This window comes from Oxyura jamaicensis, chromosome 4, assembly GCF_011077185.1.
Source record: "Oxyura jamaicensis isolate SHBP4307 breed ruddy duck chromosome 4, BPBGC_Ojam_1.0, whole genome shotgun sequence".
In the NCBI taxonomy this organism is placed as follows: domain Eukaryota; kingdom Metazoa; phylum Chordata; class Aves; order Anseriformes; family Anatidae; genus Oxyura; species Oxyura jamaicensis.
In genome coordinates, this window is record NC_048896.1 from 78,569,789 (window position 1) to 78,597,324 (window position 27,536).

At 37.9% G+C, this 27,536-nt stretch overlaps 1 protein-coding gene across 2 annotated transcripts in view; it reads left to right on the forward strand.

Annotated features, from left to right (window-relative positions):
- The first annotated feature begins 2,111 nt into the window (after positions 1 to 2,111).
- The window catches only part of KCNIP4 (potassium voltage-gated channel interacting protein 4), a 429,982-nt gene continuing 404,557 nt past the window's right edge, over positions 2,112 to 27,536 (forward strand). For both annotated transcript variants that reach the window (XM_035323818.1, XM_035323824.1), the window contains exon 1: positions 2,112 to 2,266. In XM_035323818.1, coding sequence (XP_035179709.1) covers positions 2,206 to 2,266 — 61 coding nt within the window. In that variant the 5' untranslated portion in view covers positions 2,112 to 2,205. The remainder of the gene's footprint in view (positions 2,267 to 27,536) is intronic.

Genomic DNA, 27,536 nt, shown 5'->3' on the forward strand with positions numbered 1-27,536 from the left:
CATAATTCAGATTTAGTTAAAATTAAAACAGATGCTCAGTGGTTGAAAATCTGCATGGTTCTATTATTGTTATAGCTTACAAAATCAGAAAATTATATTCATTTATATTAACTGAGGTTTTACCCTGTTATTTTTAACTAGGCTTTCATTTTTAGTACTGTATCCCTAATTTGTAACTAAGTAGTAAATATGCTGATGTTTGGATTTCAATGGCAATAGTGGTGAAACAATAAAAGTGGTATTTAGAAGGTGAAAGAAAATTAAACAGCCAAGAACTGGAAAAAGTTCAAAAGGAAACTTGGGAAAATCTATGGCTTTTTCCAACAAAAATCTTTATATCCTGAGAGAACAAAAAGGAAAAAAAAATAGGCAAAGGAAATAGATCAAATTATTTTAAGCAAGGCTCATCAAGAAGAACAGGAGATGAAGAGCAAGTGGGTGGAAACAGAGACCAAGTAGAAAAATAAAGGAGATGAGCTTGGGAGAAGCATGTAGATTGATGGAGACTGTTGAGTTTATTTGGGTCACTTTCTTTTTTCTTTGCCTCAGACACAATTGATCATGAAGGTTACACACACTGCCTTCTCTGTACAAACTCGATAGACACTGTACTGCTCACATTGCGTGCTGTGCTGCATACCCATAATTCTTTCTAAGACACAAGACAAATATCTATCTTACCTGGCAACTGCAAAGGTGTTTTTGATGTATTACTACCATTCTTTCCCTAGCTCACTCTGTTATGACCAGCTGCTCCTGTATATTTAGATTGTTTTCATAACTCTCAGAGTTTTGATGCAACGTTGGGGTACAGCAAAGTGAGCAAAAGGAGGTGACAGCCATAAATCAGAATTGCTTCAATCTGAAAACTATGTACGTATGACACCAAGGGCTCTTGCAAAGTTGTGATGAATTAGAGTTATCGGTAGATTACGTTCTCGATAGTAAACTAGCTCAAGTCTTGATTAGTGAAACAAAATCCTAGTCTCTCTTCTCCCTCCTTTGAACTTCTCTCATGAAGGGGAGCCATATCCTGGCTACCCGAGGTTTCTCCTTATAGAATGAAAATCTTTTGATGCAAATACAGTACTCTGAATCCTGACTCTTCACAGTCTTTCCTAAACCTGCAGCAATGCACGCATTTCTATCAAAAAAGATCACTTGGCAGAAGCTATTCAACAATGAGTTTTTCTTGGCTAATGTTATATGTAGCTCTCTGTCTGCCCATTCAAGTACTCAGTTATCCCACCATTCTGGAGTGAAAACATACATGATTTGTCCCATGGAATAGATGAAGGTAGGAGTCTTCCGTTATAATGTATAATGTATAACGGAAGGCCGTTATACATTAGAGGAACTATGAAGGCCTATTAAATGCCATTTCCCTTTTTCTTTAAGCGCAATGACCAAATCTTTCACTGGGCAGGACCTATTTGGTTTCAGTGCAATTGCCTGAATTCCTCCCAGATCTGTTCAAAGTTCCAAATAAGCCATTTATGTCAGGTGTTATTTCTATGCTCCATACGCTGCCTCCTACATTTCATACCCTATCGCACAACCAATCGTAATTGGGCCAAATACAGCATTTAGTAAACCAGGAGCGGGTTTGACACGCTGCAGGCTTGTTCTTTCAGATCTGAGCTGGTGGCACCCCAGGAGCTCTTCCAACAAGCACCCGTGGGCAGCAGCAGCGCTGTGAGCCCCCCTGCTAACCCTTCACAGGTAGGTGCTCGTGGAGCACAACTCAGAGGAGCTCCATTATTTGAGGGCTCGGTGCCGCCAGCGCCCGGGCAGCGAGGCGGGGCGGGACACGTGCTGCAGGGAACACCTGTGTGAAGCCGTAGGGCGGCGGGCACGGCCCTGCCCAGCCCTCACGGGCTCTCCCTTGGGGCTTTCCTCGCTGCCAGGCCCGCCCTTCTCGGGCCGCAGGCGCCGCCTCCCACCCCGCGGAGCTCCGGCAGGGCAGGGAGCCGCTCTCGTGCTTCCCTGCCCGGCGGGGACCGCACCGGGATAGGTCCCTCTGGGGCCACCCCACAGCCCCGCGCCGCGGCCCGCCCCGCGCCGCGCCGCCGCGGGTGGCGGGGGAGGTGCCGCCGCCGAGGCGGGGCCCCGATCCCGCTCCGGCTCCGCTCCGGCTCCGCTCCGCCGCCCCCTGGCCCCGCTCCGCCCTGCTCCGGCTCCCGCGGCCCCGCCGCGGCTCCCAGCATGAACGTGAGGAGGGTGGAGAGCATCTCGGCGCAGCTGGAGGAGGCCAGCTCCACAGGCGGTAGGACGGGAGCAGCGTGGGGGCGCGGGGATTTTGTTTTATTTTTCTCCCCCCTTTATTTTATTTTCCCTCGTAGTTATTTTGGGGTTTCTCCCCCCCACACCTTTCAGCAGCAAGTCTCGCAACTTGGCGTGGGGCTGAGAGGGGGGAGCTGCCTGCTTGCATGCGGGAAACGCATCTGTGGTGTCTTGGGAAAATGTGTGTGTGACTATGGGGACGGTAAGCAAACGCTTCATGCCTGGGATCTGGGGCTGGGGAACAGTCAGCGCTTTGCAAAGCCCGCCGTAAGGTGCCTGCTGTGACCCAACTGGTACTTTTGCCTTCGCTGAAATGATCTGGGGCTGGGTACGAACCTCTCGTCCTCTCTGGTGCTAACTCCCAGGAGGTAATTTTGGTCAGTCCCACTCACACCTCCCTGCTTTGGTCTCCTTTGTACCTTCCTTGCATAACTACCTGATGGAGACCAGCTCGTTCTGAGCCGAAGGATACCTGCTGCCTCTCTCCTGTCTGTACTGCAATTTGCAGTAAGCGCTCAGCTAAGGGAGGTTACAAAATAACTTGTGCCTTAGGGAGGAGAACAGCATGCTTTGTGGTCCATCACTGCCAGGGTGCTGGAGTTTTCTCCCAGCATGTGTAGGAAACAGGTTTATTTAGAAATGAAGCTGCGTGGGTGCGATGTGTGTAACATGCTGTTGCTGAAGAAGGTGTGCTGTTCAAGGTAAGGTGGTTAAACAGAAGGTTGGAGAGTTAGTTGAAAAACTTTGCAAAATAGCCAGTTAAAAATAGGGGAAAGTTGCTCTCTAAAAAGATGGAAAGCTAGATTTCTCCTAAACTGTGCAATGCCAGTGTAGAGTAACAGCGTTCTAGTGAAGTTGTTTGAAAGGCGCAGCTGAGTCCCACTCTTTGCTGATGTTTCTAAGTAGTCTTTCTGCTTGTCAGAGGAGGCTCAGAGCCACCTGCCCTCTGTTGGATTGCACTCGGTTTTCTCTCTCCTCAGTGTCCCAGCTTTTCTCATTTGATAGGGCTTGTAGCCCTTCACACAGGATACTCGATCACTTACTTTGGGGGTAGGGAACTTTTGCAAGTGTGTATGCAGTTAGTTTTAGGTTATCAGCTCAATTGTTAGACTGGCTTTGCATTTCTTTAAAGCTTCAGAAAAATATATGTTACGGTTATCCAGCAAGGGGCTCAGCCACCAAAGTGATGTTGTGTTACTTCTCACTGCTTTTCAGATCTCAGCCCTAACGTTATAATTTAGACATGTCCCTCCACATACCACTGTCAGCCTTACAGCTCTTTTCTGTTAAATATCAGAAAGTCAGTCTGTTTTCTCTTAACACATGCACCATCATTGGAAAACACCAGGCAGGCTCTTAGCTACACCTGTACAACCACCCAGCAGGACTGTTCAGGGAAAACACAGCTCAGGTCATAATTCAGATGCAGTGGATTTACGCAGCTGCTATTGAGGCAGAATTTGGTTTATGGGCTGTTACTGTAGGTGTTGAAGGATAAAGAGAGTTTGCAACTTAATGTTTCATCTTACAGGTATGGTTAGCAGTAACGGGAAAGCATCTGTATGTAAACTGGGGAAATATTATCTGAATCCATGCCATACAAATAATGTGATATATCAAGATGATGTTTTTATAGAAAATGTTTTCTGTTGAGCTGTACATTATGCATGTGTTTCAGTTTGGTTCTCTTGATATGTATGTCTTGTCATTTTTAGAAATGAAGGAAGGATTTGATTCATATTAAGCTTGTAGTGGTCAGTGCTAAGATACACTTTTGCACTGTTTTAAAGTAAGAAAAAATCTAACTGAAACATGAGTTAATGTAGGAAAAGCATCTCTCAGAAATAAGTTATTTTTATTTTTTCAACTTCTGTTTCAACTTCAATAAAAATGACAGAGCTAAAAGGAGGTAGCCTCTTATCTTAGAGTGACATACCTGAGATCACCACTCAACTTATATCTTATCACTAGCTTGATTCTTATTAAAGTCAGTGTCCAGTTTCACTGCTCTGTGCTTCCTCCTTATATGAAGAAGTGCACACATGTTCATAGTCCCAAAATTTTGTTCCTTTTTTGATCTGAACTTCTCTTTTCACCCTTCTCTTCTCCAGTCTCCCTTCCAGGGCCATCAGCATTTTGGAATGCCTTTGTTGGCTGCTTAATAAGGAAGTATTCAGTAGATTTATTATCACTATTTCTCTTCAAATACAAACAATGTTTAAAATGTTACTTATTTTTTAAATGGTGATGTCTGCAGTAGAATTGTTGTAGGGGTTTGATGGTGGTGCATGAGGCTCAGTAAATAAAACCAACAGAAAGAAGTGCAATTGTTCTTCCATTTCATTTTTTGAAATAAAGCCCAAGCTATACACAAGCAGCTTAAGTTATGAAAATTATTAGCAACAAAGGAACCACTTTGTACCTTTAAATGAGTAATGATGCCCTTTGGCCACTGTTCTCCTTATGTTTACTGTATTGCAGCTTGGAGGACATCTTTTACATTCAAGCTAGCGTCGGCTGCAGCACCACTGGGAGTTGTTGAGTAGTAAAATGCTTCCTCTCTGAAATACTCAGCCATTGTAAAGACGAACTGTTTCATCCCTCTGCCCCATGAAACAGTCTTTATCAATGTGTTATCCGTGGGGAAGTTATGTTTGTAGTACTGATAGCCAAAACTCATCCGCTACTAGGTAAAGGCAATGAAGGGTCTTGGCAAAACAAGAAGAGCAGAGGGAGACTATTAGAAAAAGTTCATGCGGCTACCTGTATGAGTAAGTTTAAGCAAAAGGTGTCCTGTGGGTTGAATGTCTAGGACAAATTTAAGGTGTGGGATAGACTAATATGAATGAGGCACTTTGTGTGCACTGATTGCTTTACTTCACAGTATCAGAAGTTCAAAATGGGAATTGTGCTGACCAGTATGCCCTTCCTCGTTCAAACAACAGGAATCTTGACAAAAGCTGTGAAGTAAATTTATGACAAGTTTTGAAGCTTTCTCTGTGGCTAGATATGGCAGTGTCAAATTCTGTATGTCAGAAAAGAGGCTGTCATTTCTACAGTATGTGCAGAAGACAGAACGACTAGTACTATTGAAACATATTTATCCAACTTGAAGTTTTCTTAGTTTGGTATTCTCTGCCATACCTCTGAGAGATCCTTGCGCGATAGCGTTCACTTTTGATTTTAATGAATGGTTTGCTCGTGTTGCTTGAGGCATTCTTAGAAGACAAAGGAAGCAGAGACAGAAGGACAAGAAACTACACAAGGGAAAAGTTAAATATAACAATTTAGGAAAAGTGATGGCAAGAAAAATGACGAAAGTAAGGAAAAAATGCACTGGAAGACAACGATAAGAAAAAAGGTGGGAGCGAGGGAATAAAAAGCAGTTTCTTATACCACTTCAGGTACAACTGATATTAAAGAAAAGTGTACCCTATTGAGTGATATGGGAATAATGAGGTATATACTGGGCCAAGTCCTTCATAGCCAAGTTGGGATTCACCTGACACAATGAAAAGCAGGTGGTGACTTCCCAGGCGACTTCCACCAATAAATATGTCAGAGCTTTGGGTCTAGGAGCTCCATCCATAGGGTGTGCTGTCAGTCAGGAGTCAGTGTCACTTTGGCCACTAATGATCTGCTGTCCCTTAACACTCTTTGTGTGTGTCATCTTAGATACGATAGATCTTCTGGCTGTTTTATCTTGTGCACCTGTATCCAGTGGATCTTGTGTCTGTGCCTGAGCCCTCTGTAACACAGACATGTTCTCTTTGTAGGATCCACAGTCAGAAATGCTGCTTCCAAATTCCATGCAGTTCTGTGAAATTGACAAATATGAGAGGGAAGAAATACATTAAATGGACTCCTGTTCTAATACGGGAGGTATCTTTACAAATAAAGTTTAAAAACATGTATATAAATTATACAAATGTATTCTGCTCCTGCAGGGTAGAGGAAATAACTGAAGTTTTGAGAGACCTAAATGCAGTGTAAGCCTCTGTATAATATTTGGTCTTTGCCTCCATTTCCAGTTCCTGCATTCAGTGAGCACATGAAGCAGTGATTACATGCAAAATTCTTGTATTGAGAGCCATATTTGATATGAATGCCGAAAATGCTTTGGCCTCCCACCAGTATCAATTTTATAGGCTTTGCAGAAAATATACTTTTCATTATTCTGTGTATCAAAGTTACTAACAACAATAGGAGAGTTTATGCAAATAACCAAATGTCTGGACAAGTTTCAGGTGTATAGAGTTTAGAGAATTGACTCCAGGTGTTTTTAGACTTTGTGAAATATATAGAGGCAGATGCAGGGTCTAGCAGTTAATGTAGCCGTAAGAGAAGTAGATGGCATGTGTCGTGGAAAGCTTTTACAGTGTATCAGATATGCACTTAGGACTCATGCTTTGGGTTGGAGCTGAATATTTGATCTGCGTACCGTTCAGCTGTAATTTATCCCATCTCAGCCATCCTGTTTGCCATTGTGATTTATTCAGAATCTTTGGCACTTGAAAAAGAAAGTATCTAAAAATACCACAACGCCTGATTGCTTCACTGTTCCATAGATATCTGCATTCTTGCCAGCCTGCCCTACTATCCTTCTTTCCCAAATTCTGCTTTTCCTCTCTTGCAAGTGTACAGAGCACTGAAATAGACTGTATGGGAAACCTTGCTTGCCAAATGAATGTTGGTCGTTTATTGTCTGCTATTAGCAGAGGCCATTACTCCTATTTGAGATGAGAGAGAAAATATTGGCACGAGGTTGTGCACTGGTCCAGGAGCCAAATCCCTCCCCCCCCCCCCCCCACCCCAGTAGTTGTAGTCAATACAGTCTGAATCAAGTGGTGTGTGCTAATAAATAACAATCCTTTAATTAATAGGTTTGGGCCTATTCTGGGGAGTAAGGGTCACAGATATAAAGACCTTCTTTCTTGCGTGTGTGTCATGGCAGCACACCTGGAGATAGATAATGGTGAACATAATGGGCTTGTTTGGACGTTATATCTCTATAAGGTTTGGCTTGAATTATATAATGTGTGGTTGTGTCAAAAGTGAAGGGACAAAAGGTTGACATAGGTGTTAACATTTTGATAGTTGTTGTCTCTTTAGAATCCTGTTTTACCTGATCTTTGCTTGCTATTGCTTGGCTGGCTAGGAAGCATTTGGCCCAGGTTGCTCACTGGTTACACCAGGTACAATGTAGAAGATGTGAAAATATGCAATGTACATACTTTTTTTTGTCTGTAGAACTATGGAAAGCAGGGAATCAAATTATTTTGTGATGTTCTTAATTATTATTTTGTCATTGTATTGGAGGAGACTTGTATCATGGGCTCATATAGATGGTGATTTTTTTCCCCATTCTCACTCTCTCCAGGGGAGATGAGTTCGGTGTTACCGCCTTCATGCATGCAGCAGCAGAGGAGGTTGGGCTCCAGCCTTGCTGCTATGATTCTGAAAGGTCCGTAGAAAACTATAAATTGGCAGCAGTTTAAAATATGTGGTTGGGTTGAAAAATATAGCAAATCCGTTCACCTCTAAGAATAAACCCAAACACAGAATAAAAGCTGTATATCTGAACACATACTGTGTTTTATTTTTGGCAGACTAGCAGAGACTTAATATGGTATTAAAAGGAGCTAGCTTTCTGTCAGAGGTCTGAAATAAATATAGCGTTGCTTTTCTTTTGTATTCTTTTTCACCTATAAAACAACTTAAAAACATACAACAGGGAATCACAACTATAAACTGTACCTCTAAAGGAATTTATGCTGCAGTGACACAGACAGTGGAATTAAAGTCATAGATGCCTGTGTGTCCGCTGGAGAAATGAACTACAGGTGCAGGGCACGATAATAGGGAATTTTTAACTATAAATGTCTTGGCCTGTTAAGAACAATGCTTCACACTTTGATGTTTGGATTTTATTACAGGAGAAAATATTTCTATTTGTAGGCCAGATATTTTAACCAAATAAAATGTAAACCCAGAAGCTTTCCCAAGCACCATGAAGTGTCCAGCACTCTAGAGCCCGCTATATCAGCATGCCACAAAATGACTAAGTGGTGACAGCATAGAAATGGTTAGACAAAATTAAAGGTTTTAAATGTCCTAAGACATAGACTGCAAGGTGGTTGCTTTATTTCATCCTGTCAGTAGGAAAGTGCTTGCTATTTTAATGATTGGAAAAAAAGGGCCATTATCTTGTTCTTTCAATTTTCAGTTGTCTTTCCAGCAGATATTTTTTATGAATGTTACTTTAGTCATGAGGTTTTAGTGCAACAAATCTTTTTCTTATTTTTGAATTAGTTTGATTTTGCTTATAATCCGGAAGAAACATTTAGGATTTATTAGAATTTTAAGCAATAGCCATAAAACATTATGATGGCTCTGATTTGTCACAGTGTGGTGTGCTGCTGTTGCTGTTCTCTTCTTTTAAAGTCATTTATTCTTGCCCGAAGTGAAAACAACCAGAAGAGCACTTCAGCACAGTAACTCATTTGCATCTCATTACTATACCTATATACCCTTTGATACCTGTGGGAATAATAGCAGTGAATAAGGATTTGGGCCCTCGTATTTGTGCAAATCAGGAGAACGCTAAACCTGGAACTGAAACACAGATCAAGATTACATGATTGCACGTAAAAGAAGGAAACAGCTGTGCTGGAAATACTTAGTGGTAATTAAAAGCTTTATAGCTCTAGTATATCCTGAAATAAAGTCAAATGACCAAAACCTCTTACTGAATCACTTGTCTACATGCCTAACAGTAAACTGAACAGCATGTCTAAGCACCCCTTCGTTAGCTCTCCAGTTTCTTAATGATACAATATCTGGGGAGCTTTCCTAATTTGTACTACCTGGCTAGTGCTGCCAAAGGTGCATTTGCTGTCTGGGCATCACAGTAATATGTTGCATTCCAGCTATTTTTCCCTGCTGTATAAAAGGACTACAGTAGGAAACATTGAAGCTAGTGATGCTCATGCTGTGCTACTTGAGGACACCTTGGGTCAGATCCCTAACTTGTTTCTTGCAAGAAATTTGACTCTCTGTATGCTCTCACATAAATGGTTCTGGCAATCTGTACCAATTGATTTCCAAATCCTTGAATGGTTTTATTAAATAGAGCAGAAGCAATATGATTCAGATGAAATCATTGAGTCACTGCAGACATGGATGCTGCAATATTGACAAATATCCCTGTAGGTGTATAGAAATATATAATTTTAATTTTGTTGTTTGTGCACCAAAACATAGTCTTTAATTTTAAAAAGTATTTTTAAAAGTTGCAGTATAACATTATGTCCTGTTCTTTGCTTGTATTGCCTCTATATTTTTTTGCTTTGAGTTTTAATTCCAGGTGATGCTTTTTAACAAAGAAATTATACTGTATCCCATCTCACAAGCACTTAGGAATTCAGTTCGGTGTAATCAGTATTGAAAAACCTGAGGAAAATTTTATAAAATTTAAGTAATTTGGAGTTTTAGATTTTAAATATAGTTATTTGACTTTCTTAGAATTTTTAACAATATTGCAACATATGTTACAATAAAAACATATTTAAAGGCGGCATTGTGCCAAACAAGAGCTAAATGTAATACAACAAAGAACTGCACTAAATGGAGAATGTCCTAAATGAATGAAGTAAGTTAAAATGGAGGGAAAATGCAGGGTGTGTGTTTGTTTGAATGGGATATAATTATGACCTTCTGAAAGTTGTGATATGTATATCTGTCAGATACAAGTGTCAATACAAATGAAGAAGAAGATTTTGAATATTATAGTATGTAGATGAGCCTGTAAACAGGCTAAGTACCGTAATTTAACAAGGTATGATCACAGTTTCCAAATAACTGAACTAGTTCTGTAATACTTTGGTGTGAGCACTACTGCTCATGGTCTCAGAACATCCTAGAAAGGACTGACTTTTTTTTCGAGATGGTTTGTTGCAGAGCATGCCAAGGTGCATTCTACCAACTCTTTCAGGCTAGAAGCATCGGGGTGGGCTGGGGTGAGCCCCTGCACGTAGAGCCTGAGCACCATGGAGGGATGCACTGTGTGTGTGCTGCACAAGTGGGCACAAGGGATAACGACAGGCTGGGCCGTGGGGCTCCACTTCTTAGCAGGTAAAAGAAAGGAGAGAAAAAAGATCCAGAAATGCCTACTTATGTGTTGCTTTGGGGGTATCTGAGCAAGCTGATTGTGGGATCTGCTGTTTTATTCTCTTTCACTGGAGTTAAGCGAATCAGGTTTATCTAAAATACATGGGGGAAAAATCCTTAAAGAATATTCCTCTGAAACAATATAGGAGATGCATATCAAGTAGATCCAGCGATGGAATCATGTTTTGCTTTATTGAATGCTGGTAACAATATGATAGGTGTTTCCTCAGATCTCCATAGGTCTTGAGTTTTAACAGTATACCTGTCAGGTGATCCCCAGATGTCCTTTATCATTCTGTCTATTGATATATATTCCACTTTTCAGTAAGGGAATGGTACCCTACATATCCAATTCTTTATGTTCTTTCTTTATTTCCTTTTCCATGTTGATTTGTGGGCATCTGAGGTTGCCAGATTTTGTTCCGTGATGCAGTGTTATAAAAAGTATCACACGTAGTAATGCTGTCTATTGAGGATAAATCTAGACTGTTTCTCTGGAGTATTGTGTGCTGGCAGCGTCTACCTGCTGGTAAGTGAAACAAGTATATAATGAAGTTCATTTTTTTTTTTTTGAAGATATGCTGTAATTGAATACATGCATATACTGTCTCTTAGGTGCACAGGCAGGGTATGCTGTTTACCAGCATCTAAGATGCCTAAGGAGGGGAAAATAATAATAATAAAAAAATACTTTCTTTTACAACTTAATGGTATGATTTAGATACAGAGGTCTTTATGCTACTAGATTGATTATAAATACATACTATATTTATACTATATACTATGTTATTTGATCTTTGTGTTGATGGTAATGAATGTGGGAGGTTTTTTGTTTGTTTGTTGGTTTTGGTTTTGTCCTCTGTTGCATTTTGGTATATGTCATATTGTGCAACTGTCTTCCCAGGCTATTGTCCCGAGTTGGGCAAATGATCGAACTGTGGGTAGGACCTATGAACCCACTTCATTGTTTTTCTTCAAAGCCATTGCTTTCAGTCCATTTCTGTAGGACTTCACAATTCTTTCCCTACCTGGGCACTGGGGAAAGAGGAGTTCAAATATCAATATGGATTTTGTAAACAGGCATGGGTTTTGCCCTTTCATTATGTGGTGGTAAATATCCCCTTTGCAGGAGAAGATGGACCCTCCAAATAGTTCAAGCAATGTCTCACTGCTCTGCCTCTGTTTGGGTGCCACTTGGAAGGGGCACATAAACCCCTCAACCAAAAGAGCCCTCTCTCTCCTTCCTTGTGTGATCTTATACCTCAGTCTCATGATGTTTAGACGTTACATGGTTCTTTCAACTTTGTTTGATTGTCAGTCAAAGGAGAAGAGAATGTGATGTCTTCCGTGAACTGGTAGGTATCTATGCGGGTTCTGTAAAACTGAATTCCAGTAGTCAGGATGAAAAATATGATGAGGTTAAGGGGAGGAAGGAACATGTGCAATTGAGGGTATATGGTGACATGGCTCTTTACACGGCATACCTGCTATCAAACTTTTCCCCTAGTACTTTAATTTTTTTAAACACATAAGCTAGTGAGACTTAAAAATCATACAGATGCATGTTAAAATACCTTGCTTAATTGGCTTGCAAGATTGTAGAACATTTAGGCATTTTGTAGACCTGTAACAATATTTGCCTCCATTATACTTCATATTTTTTTGCATTCAGCTAATTTTCTGTTACTAAAATAGAATAAAACAGTTCTATATTTCAGACTTAGAAACAAGAAGTGATCCTTAGAAAGTCTTTGAGTCATCACAGACTTCTTAGAAATCAGTGACTTTTTTCCTTCCTGAAGATATGGGTGTTATTCAGATGAAACCTCATGATGTTTAAAAAAATGAATTAAAAATCATAATTTAACTGTATGTTTTACTTCACGAGGTTTCAAAAGCTACTCCACATATTAAGAAATACAAAAGCAAAAACATTTTGACCTGTTCAGAATGGAAAGTAAAGGTATCTAAAAGGTGTCAGTATATTTCTAACATCTTATTAAGAAGTGTTTTATCAACAGCACTTTAAATTGCTACTAGAATGACAACCTGTTATGCCACTTTTAATTAAAGAATTCAGAAGAAGGAAAAACACATGAGAAAAAAAAAATTCAAGAACCCATAACACTAATGGTGTGTTTTCCAGCAAGCTGCATCACAAAGAATACATGCAGAAACAGCTGTCAGTTAAGAAGCAAATTCCTCACTGAAAGCAACAGCAAAAAGTCGATGGCATTATCAAACTGTTATTTGGTGAGTGGCAACTTAACTATGCTGCTTGTATAGATGGTAGGTTATCCATTTTGCAGATGTAGTCCTAGAAGAAATGTGTATTCAATAGTAAACATACAGTTAATTACATAAACTGATGCCACCTTCTTGTTGGAACAACACTAAAACAACACTTTGCATTCCAAGAGAGGGCATATTGATTAAATGCACCTTGCACTGAGGCAATTAATATGGATCTTCTTGATCCCTCAGTGCCTGTTGCATTGTGATTAGAAGGGCTGATTTTATGACAGTTGCAATGCAGTGTAGTGGTTACAACTGAGAATCATCCTATTGTACTTAAAGAATATTCTTTGTCATAAGCCTTTGAACTTTATTGATAAATAAAACATTTTATTCATCAACATTTTATAAAAATAAAATGTTTTAACTAGACTTTAGGCCTTCAGATTCTGAAACCTGTTACAGAGAAGGAAAGAAGGAAAGCTTTAATTTCTTCCTGTGTGGTCTGTAAGTTCTTAAACCAGAAAAAGATAGATGGTAGCTTTATAGGATACCCAGCTGCACTGACAATGCACCTTATAATGCTAATGTAATGCAAAAGTATATGTGAAACAAAATGAGCTATCTAAGTAGAGTCTGTTTCTGTGTTGAGGCCACTAAAATTGTAACTTTGTCTTTTTAAGAGTCAGCTACTTACTTACTATATGGAAACAAAACTTCTTCAAGGAATGCTGGTATGTTTGGATAATAGTTTCTCAAACAATGCTTGTATTTTAAGGGGGAAAAAAATAAACACCACCACCACCAAGAAAGTTGTCGATTTTCTGTCTCATAATGAAATAAATAGACATAGTCAAGTTTCTAGGTTTATGTTCTCTGAATGCTGATTACATCCAGCTGTACAGCAGTCTACTCTGGGCAGAACGCTAATGCAAAATGCAGCTCAAATTTTTCATTACAACAGATTTATTTGTAATTTTCAGGTAAAAGCAATAGAGACATAGAGTTACAGAAAAATAGTTTCAAAGAGAAGCTGAGAAGTCTTGTTATCTATTCTGATGGCCAAAGGCAGAAACAAGTGTTTATATGTTAGTACAGACAGCATTTTCTAATGTGTACTTAAAATCCACCAGTACTGTGTGCTTTATAACATTGCTCGATAATCCATTCCAGAATTTATCTTTGCTGGTACAAAGTTTTTCTTAGTTCTGAAGTAAATCTTCCTTGTAAAGCTTGGTACACATAATCGATGAAATACCTAGCCCAGATTTTACAGTACTGAATAGAACAAAGCCATTATTCCATAAATATTGCGGACTGTTGTCTTGTTTATATCTTAAAGTAAGAACGGCTGCCTCTTCTGCAAAACACTCCACGTTTCATGTGTTCAGCAGTGTTGGACCTCCCAGATACATAAATGTTACAGAATGAAGAAAAACTGTTTAGGCTTCTATAGGATAGATTATTTCTGTGGAACTCTACCTCATGTTTTCTAATTTACAAATGGATCTTTGAATGTTGTTTATCTTCTAACTTCAAGACCTGTTTGCTAACCACAGTGTTTGAAATTGGAAAAATAAAAGTAGAGTGCAGGTTTCAACTTAGCTCTGGGAGCTGTTGCATTGTACGTAGGAGAGGTTTCATCTTGCCCCTGTTGATGGCAATTCTTCTAATCCTATGAGTGCTCAGTAGGAGTCATGTCTTCGACAGAGGTGAAATCCTAATCTCCCAGCTACTGTTGGATGTGAGGAGCAGTCACTGTAAAATAAGCATCCTTGCAGTGCAGCAAACCTTTTGCTTTTGTACAAAGCATCTCAAGAATTTGGAATGGGGTAGGAGCCATTGTCTTACAAGAAATAACAACAATCAGCTCTTCCTTATTTCTGTGGGAAACTTGATGAAAGACTGTAGGGGATTCTCATGGGCCTCTAGTTCTTATATCTTTTGTGATCTGAGTGGGTATTGGTGGAAGGATAACTTGAACTTGCACAGCTTTCCAGGTGTTAGATTTGGACCTTCCCTTCAGAAAGGAGATAGGTGAAGGGAAAACTTTGACAGTGACCTTTTTATGAACTGCATGTTTTCTTAGGATTTCTTTTAGCTCTTGAATATTTTAAATGTAGCATGAACATCTTTGCTTTCTTTTCCACAAAGAAAAACTGAAGACAGTTACTTTAAACAAATTTTTAACATGAAAAGTCAATGTCACAGGCAATAGTGAAGCTTTTGAAGTTTCAAACACTTGTTATTCAGGTTATTTTTATCAGTGGTGTACTATCTCACACTTGAAAAGATATGCCTCTGCTTTATACGAGTGTCTTACTGAATGTTATTATAATGGTAAAATAGTGTGTGCTCATTCCTCTCTCGTTTTTCAAGGCTGGTGTATCTAAGACTTTAATCAAGAAAGATGTCATGTATTTTAACTCTTATGCAAGCTTAAGCCTTTCTGGTTGTAATTTTTGGTGTATATACTCCAAAAGTATTTAACTTTTTGCCCAGTGCCTGATTAAAATCGCCATTAGAATGGTACTTCCATGCAAATGACCACAGTGGTTTAATTATCTATAATTTCAAAATTCCTTTTTATAGTTTGATAGTTTAGGGGTATGGTTCTTTAGGCTTGTGGATCCAGGAGAGTTCCATGATAGCTCCTCTGTGGATGTTAATAAATTAAACTGTGTGTTTGAATTCAGTTGTGAGGCGTGATAAAGCTGTGTTAACTAGCCCAGACAAAGCCTTTTATCAGGCAGTCCTCTAGAGGCACCAAGCTGTCGCTCTGACTTTACACCATTCAACATTCCTCGCGTTTTCCTTGCTAGGAAAATGTTACACTGTTGATTTTTATACTTGTGTATATATATAACATCATTTCTTTTGTGTATACTTTGGCAGCTTCACAGGGTTAACGTTCATCACAACTAATGCATTTTATACATTGTGTGGCTTTGCCTTCATGGTATTTATTCTCCCTTTGAATTTAATTTAAATGTTCAATAAATACATCAACCTTGCATTGCTTTTTTACTTCAGAAGAACTTTGTCAAGACCTTAGCTGGAAATAAAGCAGGCACTGTATTGTATTTGCTGTGCCTGTTCTTGTAAAAGTTTTTATCAGACTAGTCATTAACCTTTTATTAAGCTATTAAGACAGCAATTACTTACCTTTTGATAGTGCTGTAAGAAGAATTGCATGGTTCATTGGGTGATAGGTTCACAATGCTTTTAATTAAAATTCTCGCCATCTTAAAATAAGGTTGCTGGACAATTTCTGAAGTATTGAAGAAAAATAATTGGTAAGAGACAAAGAAATTAAATTGAGATGGCTTAGTAGGAAGATCATGACTTTCTCAGTCTAGGCATTCAGGCTAAGCCTAAATTTGGGAAATAGGATTTGCAGAATGAAATGGTATTCAGTAATGATGAATAAAAACTTTACAAGGTTTTACCTCAGACTGGCTCTAGGCTAGTTCAATGGACTGAATACCTGCTAATGGTTGCAGTGCATTAAGTGATCTTCTGGAACACATCTTCCTACTTAGTTTCATCTAAAAGAATCCAATTTGTGCATTCTAAATCCATTCTGTGACGTGAACCAAGAAGTGGTATCTAAGGAGTACTAGGTGATTTATTCTGAAAGCACACCCCCAATCTGAATGGAGATGCTAAATATGTCCACATCAGACAGCACTGTGGGAGCCTTCCACTTCTCCAGAGGCCCAGAAATTGGGTGTTTGTTGAATTACAGCTTCATTTGCTTTGCAGAATTCAAATCTGATTCTTTCTAGCTCAGGGAATTTATGGAGACACCCTTGGGGACCATGCTAATATTTTAAGGATGTTTGTTAAAGTTTGGGCCTATATATAAAAGTTTATTAAAATACAGTAAAATATTCAGAGTACATATTGATTTCAACAAAATTGCATCTTGTAAAATATTAAAGTCAAATTCTCTGTCAGAGATGTTCCTAAGATTTAATCATCATCACCAAGCATTAAGTATAATTGAGGAGAAACTGTTAATAGCACTGCAAAGAGTATAAATCAGTATGGAGATTGGGTAACATTTTATATTACATTATAAAATTGTAGGATGGTTTAAGTTGGAAGGGACCTTAAAGATCTAGTCCCAACACCCCTGTTGTGGGCAGAGATGTCTTCCACTAGACCACTAAATCATGTTGCCCAAAGCCCCATCCATCGTCATGTTGAACACTTGCAGGGTCAGAGCATCCGTACCTTCTCTGGTCTACATTAGTTTGTTACGGCACCAGAATTTGAAATTCTGAAATACAGCGCCAAAGCTGTGCAGCTTACAGAGTCTTTTAAGAATGTCTGTAAGAACGTTTGTAGTTTGATCATCGCAGTTGAGTAGGATTTTCCTTGCACACCGTGACTGTGGGTTCTAGTATTATTCTTACTCACTATAGAAATGACCACAAAGCCAAAGGAATTTCATTTAGTCTTTGCCATATTTTTCAAGCTCAGAAACTACACCTTTCAATGCCTTTCTATCTTAAGGAATCAAGTGTATTGTTCAGAGTGATTATGCTTCTTTTAAACATTGCTAAAATGCTTCCATATCCAATTATCTCAGATGATGCAGCTACCAGATTTATTCTTAGCTCATGTAAGTACCATCTCAGCCTACCATGAAAAGTGCTTTAAAATCTTGAGTAGATAAAGACTTTGTTCCTTGTCTCCTGTATTCATTTAACTTGAGAACGAACACGAAACACCACACAGGTTTGTTTTTTGCAGAGTTGTGCGAGAGGAATGCTATTCTATGATGGAAGCTGAGAATGGAAATTATTAATGGTAAGTTTTTGAAGGCTGAGAGTGACTGAAAGTTTCTCCTCAGTGCTGATGAGGCCACACCTGCAATACTGTGCCCAGTTCTGGGTTCCCCAGTACAAGAGAGGCATGGACGTAATGGAGCGAGTTGAGCAAAGAGCCATGCAGATCATAAAGGGATTGGAGCACCTCTCCTTTGAGGAGAGGCTGAGAGAGCTGGGACTCTTCAGCCTGGGGAAGAGACTCAGGGTTTCTTATCAGTGTCTATAAATACGTAAGGGGAGGGTGCAGAGAGGATTGAGCCAGGCTCTTTTCTGTGGTGCCCAATGACAGAAGAAGAGGCAACAGGCAAAATCTGAAAGACAGGAAGTTCCCTCTGAGCATCAATACACACTTCTTTACTGTGTGGTGACTGAGCACTGGTACAGATTGCCCATAGAGGTAGTGGATTCTCCCTCTTTGGAGATCTTTGAAAGCTTCCTGGACGTGGTCCTGAGTAAACATCTCTATGTGGCCCTGCTCAAGCAGTGGGTTGGACCAAGTGATCTCCAGAGGTCCCTTCCAGGCCTCAGCCATTCAGTGATTCTGACTGGAATCGATGACTTTAAAAAAAAAAAAAAAAAAAAAAAAAAAAAAAAAAGTGCCATTATACACTATAGGTACATTAATTGCAATTAAGTTTTTAGGGATACTTGTGTTTTTATGGCCCCCAAAATGGCCATATATGGCATTTTCATCTTCATATAGTCATCTTTATGTAGATTTCTGTGCATAGTTTTGTATTTAAAAATTATGCCAGGGATGGTCCTCACTGAGGAGAATAGAAAATTGGAATTAATATTTTTAAGCAAAGGGCAGGGAAGGCTGTAGTTACCTATGAAATCTGAATAGTTGTTCTATAGTTAAGATGTACTGTGTAACTAATGGTTTATGGATTGGAAAAGAATGGTTTTAGGTGTTTGGTACTAATTCAGCTCTCGATTGGTGAAATGCTTAAACATAAAAAAAAAAAAAAAGTGATTAGGTCTTAGTGGTTTCGTTTAATATCTACCCAAAGATATAAGTACTGAAGCATTGCACAATTGAAAATATTAATCTCTCTAAAAAGTTAGAACTTCATTGCCATGATCTATCTGAAAATAATTTGAGGAATACTATCTTATGTTAATTTAATTTCCTTATCTGTTAGGACTCATTTCTGTACATAGAACCCTTGTGGAATGGGATCCATTCTTTTTGCAGTTTCTCTAGAGCTCTTCATTTGCCTCTTCAACCTTATTGGTCTCCTATTTTTGTGAATAGCTATCAGTGGCTGCCTAGGTGAGCGTCAGTAGTTGGAGATTTGAGCCACATTATTGAAATGCTGCATTTGTGTGCATATGCATATATAGCATGCAAGATTTTTTTAAATTTTCTGTTTCACTGTCCATGTATGTTGACTTTGATGTACATCCATCGTGTTTGTAATAAATGAAATTAATAGGTCAGCTGGATAAAATAGATTAAGCTGTTCATACTGGCTTTTACAGAGGTTTTCATAACCTAAGTCTGGGATGTGTACAAAGCTGTCAGGTTTTTCCAGTGAAAATGTAATCCTGGCTAGGGGTCTGGAGTTGGTTCACATTTTTCACTTTGATTAAATGATGTTGAAAATTTCTTAATGTGTTGTAGCCCATGGCAGTACCATCTAGATATTGCATAATGGCCCATTTAAGAAATGCAGTCAGAACAGATGCTATAAAGCTCATATGTTAACTTGCATAGAAAAGATGCCTCCAGTCAAGTAAAGAATTTTGCAGATACTAGTTGAATACAAGGAGCTGCACATATCAATATTAGCCTATTTTAAAAGAAAAATATTTGGTGATTGTATCATAATACAAGCTGGAGCTTTTTCTTTAGAATTGTAGTATTACATTTTTCTCTTCATCTTTATTTGAAGCACAGGAAAGTTTTACCTGCCTGAAATTCTGTCTCTCTTAGAGCCTTATTTTATGCTAGGTTGGATACTGATATCACTATTTTGGTTTTGCTCCATATTTTTTTATGATAGAAAAGTGAACCTTTAATTCATAAATTTTCTTACTAAAAAGTATAGTATTAATAAAAAGCACTCAAAAATGTTTCAGGGAAGAACATGAGCTGAAATACTTGTACTTGTCAGAAATCTCTCTTCTTGTAAATAAAAAGGTAATTGCAAGGACTTCTTCATTCTTACAATGAAACATCAATGTAATCTTGTTTGCAAGCATTTGTTGCATGTCTAAAAGATAGAAAAGAATAATAATAATGAAAAAGTGTCTCAAACCTTTCCAAAGAGTTTAAATTTCAAATTTTGATTATGAGGTTATACCTTATGTCAAAAGCATACATAAGAAAATTGCCCATTAGATTTTTTTACAAATTCATGAGTTTTTAAAAACAGGTTGATGCTTTGAGGTGGTCCTGGTGGGCATATTAGCTTTCTACCAGTTTTGAAGGCAAGACAGGTTTTTAATCAGTATTTTCAGACCTGTAGAGCATATATTAAGGACTTCAGTGGGACAGTTCAAAGTATCTTTCCATGCTGAAACAACATTCTGTTAGAACTTATCAAGATCATACTGGTTATTTTAGTAGGGAGGAGATTCAGTTGCTTCAGTTTGTTTATTAGTGGTTTGCTTATTTGCAAACTTCCTGTTTTGCAAAGCGTAGGTTAGAACAAGATGCTTAAGTTTCAAAAATGACAACTAGGATTTTCATATAATAGAACGTGGCTACAGCTGTACTTCAAATGTACCACCATATATTGAAAGAATTAAAACCACTAAACGGAGATTCAGGAAATACTGCAGCTACCTGTAGGCTGATTGTTTTAGTACATACCACTTACCTGTACTAGATCGGCTAACTGGATAACCTGCTCAAAAAGGTAAACTAAATTGACCATCATAAGTATCTCATAGTTGTGTTCAGAATGCTTCAATCTTTTCACAGTTTTCTTATTTTGATGATGCAAGCTCTATAACTACATTATGGATGTTGATACCTTTCCCTGCTAGTAAAGGAGATCAGCGTTTACTGGGCCAATCTCTCATGGACAATGGACTATCAGAAAAAAACAGCTTTTCCCCAAATTGACATACTCCAGCTTGTTGGACCGTTCTGTATTTTGCAATAGAGGGGCCACTGGTGTGGTGAAATCCCAAGTGTATGGCTAGGGATGGAAGAAATTCTGTTGTGATTTTTGGAGGAGTAATACAAATGCCTGGAATAGGTATCACATTCAAACTTACAAAGTCATAACTACACAGAAGAGTGTACATGCAGATACAGAGACCCAAGTTGAGTGTATTCATTTCTGGGGGAAAAATATATCTATATAAAAAATACCCTAATGACTGACACTTCTCAAAGTAGAGATGTGCACCTGTAGAACGCCTTCTCTCTTAACATCTTTATTCGAAGATGTAGAGTCATCCACAGAAGAGGTAAGTCACAAAATTTGACTGAATTTGTGCTTGAAAGTAGTCAGGGATTAAAAGTATTTTGATGAAAAGAGAACCTGCAGCCATGCTCTACTACCTTAAGCTTTAAGACGTAGTCACCAGGACTGAAGATGGAAACCCTTTCTCCAGACTGCAAGAAAAAGAATACTCCAAAAAGTCTGGTTATATTAGTTTGCTACCTTTTTGCCAAATTAATGTAAAGCCTGTTTAAGACTATGGTTTCTGCATTCATTAAATCAAATGACTTTGTTAATACTAGCTTAGGGCAATCTGGGGTTACATTAAACCTTAATTAAAGCTAGTGTTAAGTGTTGTATGTGGGCATCACCTTTTGGAACTAAAACCATTTCAGTGCACTTATAAAGCTGTTGAAGTAGTGAGCTGACATTGATTTTGAGAAGAGAGCTCTTGAAGTCATTTTTTTCTGTTTATATCTTGCAGTGAATTTTAGCTTTTCAGATTGGGACATAATATGTACAGAAACCTGATAGCCTACTTTAAAAAAAAAAAAGTCTTATTAATATTGAATTTCTTTGCTAAGCAGCCAGCAATTAATTTAATGTGGATGGTAGCAGGCTTAGAGGTACTGTTCTGTGATTAATTTGCAGTTCAGCTAGGAAAGGATTATGGTAACTAGTTATAGTAGAAGCACTTATATTTTAAACTGTTTTTACTGAAGGACAACTTCTTGTATTATGTGATTATTTCATAATAGCCCTTCTATCTTTTGATATAGATACCTAGAAAATGCTGAAATTAGTGCTATACATGCTTGTTTAAAGCACATATGATATTTAAAACTTTTGATACGAGGAATATTTTTCATGTCTTCGCTTTCCCTTTTGGTACATCTAAATAAATATGTTTGATATTAAGATGTTTTGCATCAAGCCTTATCAGAACTGTATTTGAAAGGGAAAATAGATAAAAAAAAATAAAAATAAAAATGAAAGGTAGAGAAGAAAAAAAGACTATGAACCTGTCTAGCTTCTTGTCTTGCTACTTTTTTTTATCTTAAATACTTTCTGACATGGTGAAGATGACTAGATATCTGTATGATATCTTTAAAATGTTCATCCAGTGGTTTATTTGTGCTATACACATAACTGATTAACAGAATAGGAGAAACTAAGCAGTAAGAAGATGGGTTTGATATCATATTGTTTATGTGTAAAGGAGTATTTAAATCAAGTTGCTCATATCTGGCCACCTTGGCTCATCATTCTGCTCAATTACCTTATGATCTTTCTTTTTATAGATTAGCAAAATTTGGGGTGCCACGTAAGTAACAAACACTGCTGTGCAACATGATGTTAGATGGAATAATCCAGACACATTGCTGTATAATTCAAATTCTCCAAAAAAAAAATCATACCCACAATCAAATATTGATGGTATGTCCTCCCCTTGCAAATTCTCTATTCATAGAGCTCTTACCGATTCATATAAGAGTTCTGCACCCTTGAGGGCTTACACAGTTAGATTCTTACTTAAGCTGTATGCATTTCAGCACCTATTAATGGCATAACTTAGGTAAGGTAACTCCCTTTCGTTGGCATTATGGCACTTCCCTTGATGATTAATTCTGTTCCACTTTCAGATAAGTTTTTCTTCCTATCCTTAACATCAACAGTTTACCCAAACAGCAGAAAGAAAAGGAAAAAAATCTGTAGACATTGGTAGGGAGAGTTGTATTTTGAATGCTTTGTTTCTCCCTGTGGAAATCTTCAAGTATAATGACTCTTTTTTGCTGACATCAGGTTTCAAGGGTTCTGCAGAGAGTAGCAGCGCATTCTAAAATAAAATTGTACTTTTCAATGTGCACTACAGGGTCCTAAAGTCTCCAGTAAGTTTTCTCTCTTAAAAAATAAAATAATTTTGAGAGAATTGAGAGTTAATTCTGAGGTTTTTAATTATTTTGTAAGATGAATTACAAATAAAACATGTATCATCGAGGCAAAAGCAACAGAAGAATTTGTGTGTTTTGTTTTAAAATGGAGACATTCAGCAGTGCCTCATATAAATATATAGGATTTTGGCAAATGTGACAAACAGAGAAATGTCTGTTCCTTGCCATGAATATTAAAGGTTTTCTGACTGAATGAATGCTTAATGCAAGGAAGAAATCAATTACCAATTTTTTACTGGTCAAATCATTACTTTTTGACAAGTTTACTTAAAAATAGCCAAATTGGACTGAGGGTAAGTGAATGAAAAATCTTTTACTTTCTTTCTCATTTTGCCTAGTAAGAAATTCCTCTGTCCATTTGAAACCCATTCATTCGCAGCATGTTGTACTTAACTGTGTTGGGCCCAGTATTATTTTTATAGACATAGCAAGTTCAGCCTTCTATGTAAAGGAACTGGGGTTTGCTTTGACTTTTTTTGGAGGTAGACAATTATGAGTAATGTCAGTCTCTGTCTCCCTAACAATTGTCATTGCATGGCCTGATTCTTTTTGAAGACTCAAGAGATGAATATTAAATATATGTACTTTACAGTGAGAAAGGACTACACTGAAATTTCACAGAAGTAAGAAAATACCTTAATTTGCATTATTTTGTGATTAAAATGCAGTATGCCAGTTTGGTTCTAATACTGAAATAATCATAGAATCATAGAATATCCTGAGTTGGAATGGACCCATAAGGATCATCAAGTCCAACTCCTGGCACCGCACAGGTCTACCCAAAAGTTTAGACCATGTGACTAAGTGCACAGTCCAATCTCTTCTTGAATTCAGACAGGATTGGTGCAGTGACTACTTCACTGGGGAGCCTGTTCCAGTGTGCAACCACCCTCTCAGTGAAGAGCCTCCTCCTGATGTCTAGTCTAAACTTCCCCTGCCTCAGCTTAACCCTGTTCCCACGGGTCCTATCACTGGTGTTTATAGAGAATAGGTCACCTGCCTCTCCAGTTCCCCTCGCGAGGAAGTTGTAGACCGTGATGAGGTCCCCCCTCAGCCTCCTCTTCTCCAGGCTGAACAGGCCCAATCACCTCAGCCACTGATCATAAGTCTTCCCCTCCAGGCCCTTCACCATCTTCATCATCCTCCTCTGAACACTCTCCAACAGTTGAATGTCCTTTTTGTACTGTGGTGCCCAGAACTGCACACAGTACTCGAGGTGAGGCCACACCAGCGCAGAGTAGAGCGGGATGATCACTTCCCTTGACTGACTAGCAGTTTTGGTCAAGCAGACTCTAAAGTTCACACAAAATCTGGGGCTGTGAGCCAGTGGGGAGAAGCTAAAAGTTGCAACCCAGGGGACTGACGGTATTAGTGGGTATCCAGCCATACCCACAGCTTTTTAATTCCAGCTGCCGTGAGCTCCAGAAGGGCCCTGGTGGTTTGCACTATGATGCCCTTCCACACAACCATGCTGCTACCTGCAGCTACCTGCTGTTTTTGCTCCTCTCCCATTCCCCAGGCTCATGACAAGGTTTGGGAGGGGATTATTGCAAAGCATTTGTACTGCAGTGTGGATCCTCCTCAGATGACCAGGAAAATTTTACAGTGCTCTGTTTCATATCATGGAGAGCACTGGTAATGATCCTAATCTTCCAATTTTAAAAAAAGGTGATTACATTTTTATCATTAGTGCCTGCCTGTTCTGGCTTCCATCAGGTTGATATTTCAAGGAAGCAAAAATAGTGAATTCAGAAGTTTCTTCCACAGCATTTTGTCCAGCCTAGTGATAACTGGGTGGTACTGGAAACCTGAAATAACCCCCTTTTAAAATTATTTTTAAGTAATTGAAGTGGCTTTGGCAAGGATCTGGCAATTTCGGAGGCGTGTCCTTTATTTAGAGAGGTTTGATAATGCTGATGCTATATTTTAGTACAAACTATCCCACAGAATGCTTTTGGAAGAGCATTGGCATTTACTGACTTCCTTTCCACTGAAAGGAAGGTCTTCTTGAATACCTTATCTGAAATCTATTAATGTAGATTTTATTGAATTATTGGCTCTTGAAAGCTTAGTTAATGTTACTGAATATTTTTTTCCTGTTTATTATTTAAAATATTCAATGAGTTTATGAATGAAGTTCAGGATTGGCTAAAATTGATAATATATAGTATACACACTAAAAAAATCTAGTGTTGGATGTTTTTTAGCTATTAGATTTGGCAGAACTGCTGACATGAGTAAATGTAATGGTGTGTTTGTGTATATGTTTCCAGTTGCTTAACTAACATCTGTTTGCTTAACATTTGTTTGCTTAACTAAGAAATTGGAATGGATGTATGAAAATTTTGGTAATATTGCTATCAAAATATTAAAAAAAACAACCTTCAAAACATTCCGATATTCAGATGAATTAAGAAGCTAGTAACTAAGTAAATGTTTACTGCACAACTATTACTTTTTCTTGATTCTAAGAAGTGTTGATCAAAAAGGGATAACCAAGTAGGATCTAAACATTAATCTTTTTGAATATATTAAGTACTTGTAATCAGAATTGTATCAGGATTATTTTTATATGATAGCTGAAATAAGGTAATAAAACTAGACATAGCAAATATACAGTACCATTGGAAAAACTTCATTGAATTAAATATCTAAATCAGTACGTGGGATAAGGAAATGTGTTCTTTTAACCTAAGTAAAATCAGACTCTGGAATTCACTACCACAGAAATGGTTGTTTCATTCTGCAACATACGTAGAATAAATTATCCCTGTTCTTCTAGATGCAAATATGGACAAAAAAGAAAAAATACGGTCTAGCTTGAAGAATTAAAGGGATTTATTTTTCTAGGAAAGGCAGAAGAGATGTCTAGTGTTACACCATACAAACAAAATGAAATAAAAAAATCTTTTAAACTGAAGGGAAATATGTTTAGTTTTCAGAGCTTTCTAAGAACCAAAGATTTGATTCTCAAAATTTAAAGACAGTGGAAAAACTATTACAGGTGGCTTCTGAGAAACCAGAGAAGTCACATCAGATTGCAAATGAAGAGACTCATGGGTCTTGGTTTGTTCCTTGGTTCTTAGCTTTCCAATTCCAATCAGGCCATATCAATGTACTGGATTGTTTTAAAGCAATAGATTGCTATCTATCTACTGAATTCTTATTTTGAGGCTCACTGCTGTGGTAATTTGAGTGCAAATTAAGCGAGAGAATTCAGTAGCCATCCAATGCACAGTATATGAGTAGCTTTTAATAATGTACAAGGCAGGAGCTTATACAATAATTTTTCTTTGAATTTTGCTTTCTTTTTTTATAAATATATTTTTATTTTTTATAGGTATTCTAATGCTGTGCAATGTTAAACCCACCGCTCTCCATTTATTAGTCATGTAAAAGGAGAGATTTTTCTGTGCCAACATCAGGTGGCTGGCACAAAGTTAACTGAGTGCTGAAGTATTTTTAATATCTTGGAATCAAGGGTTCTTTCTACATACAGATATTTTATTGAATTTAAGCTGTTAACTTCTGAACAGTGAAGGTGTGGAAGGATTTCCTGTAAACCTTTGAAAGAGAGGAATAGCAGTAAGATCCAGATGATGGAAAGGATTCATTTAGATCTGCTATCAGGATGATATTACACTTACCAGAAAGGGATTAAATGTTCTTTACTTACAGTTGTAAGAAGTGCAGTATACGTGACAGCTCAAAAGTCATTGAGATTTAAGTAGCTGCTTCAAACTGATTTTCTTTTTTTTTTTCTTTTCTCCTGAATTGGTAAGTTAAATAAACATTAAAAATGAAATGTCTTAACAGGGCCATAACACTTGAATTCTGAATAGTATGAATGGTACTAGAGCAGTTGTACTAATAATTTTGTCTTTCTAATATAATTATTATGAACCTTAAGCATTGTCAGAATTGATAACATGAAAAAATACAGATGTTTTTCCATTAATTGAAGTAATAATTCTTTATATTTTCTTCTTAGTCCAAAATGTGATTAGATACTTTCCTTAATGTAGTTTGATTTGTTTAGTAGCTAGTAGTTTAAATTTCCTTGTGACCTTATGCATGCAACAGAATAAACAGTTATTTTTTTCATACGTTAAATAAGTTTGTGGTTGGCCACATTACAAAACAATGTGTTTTCACAGAGGTACTTTCAGAATATTAATGTGCTTGTCATGGTGTACCTAACGAAGACTTCACCTTCAGTACTAGTTGGGATAAACATATTTAAATGGATCAGATGTTCAAACTACCTTGTAATATAATTAATTCAGACCCATGCAATTATTTCAGTATAATTACTTTAATCTAAAACTTTGCCATTACCTTCTCTATTTTCAAATTCCAGTAACCAACTCTATTTACTGCTGCAGATGATGAACTATAATGCTTATCTTCAGATGTTACTTTCTTGCATTGTGACTCTCTTAGTATGAAACTTTACAGGTCTTTATGAAGGGAAGAAATGTTCAGCCTTCCTCATGAAACATGTTGAGGGGAAATTTCATGAGGAAAATTTTACTTATTAGTAAAAGAAAACTTTGCAATGTGATAAGACAGAAAATTGAGACTTTTCTAGAAAAAATGTCCCTAAGGTTTAGAAAACTGGAGCTTTGCAGTGAGAACAGGACTAGGTTTATTTGAAT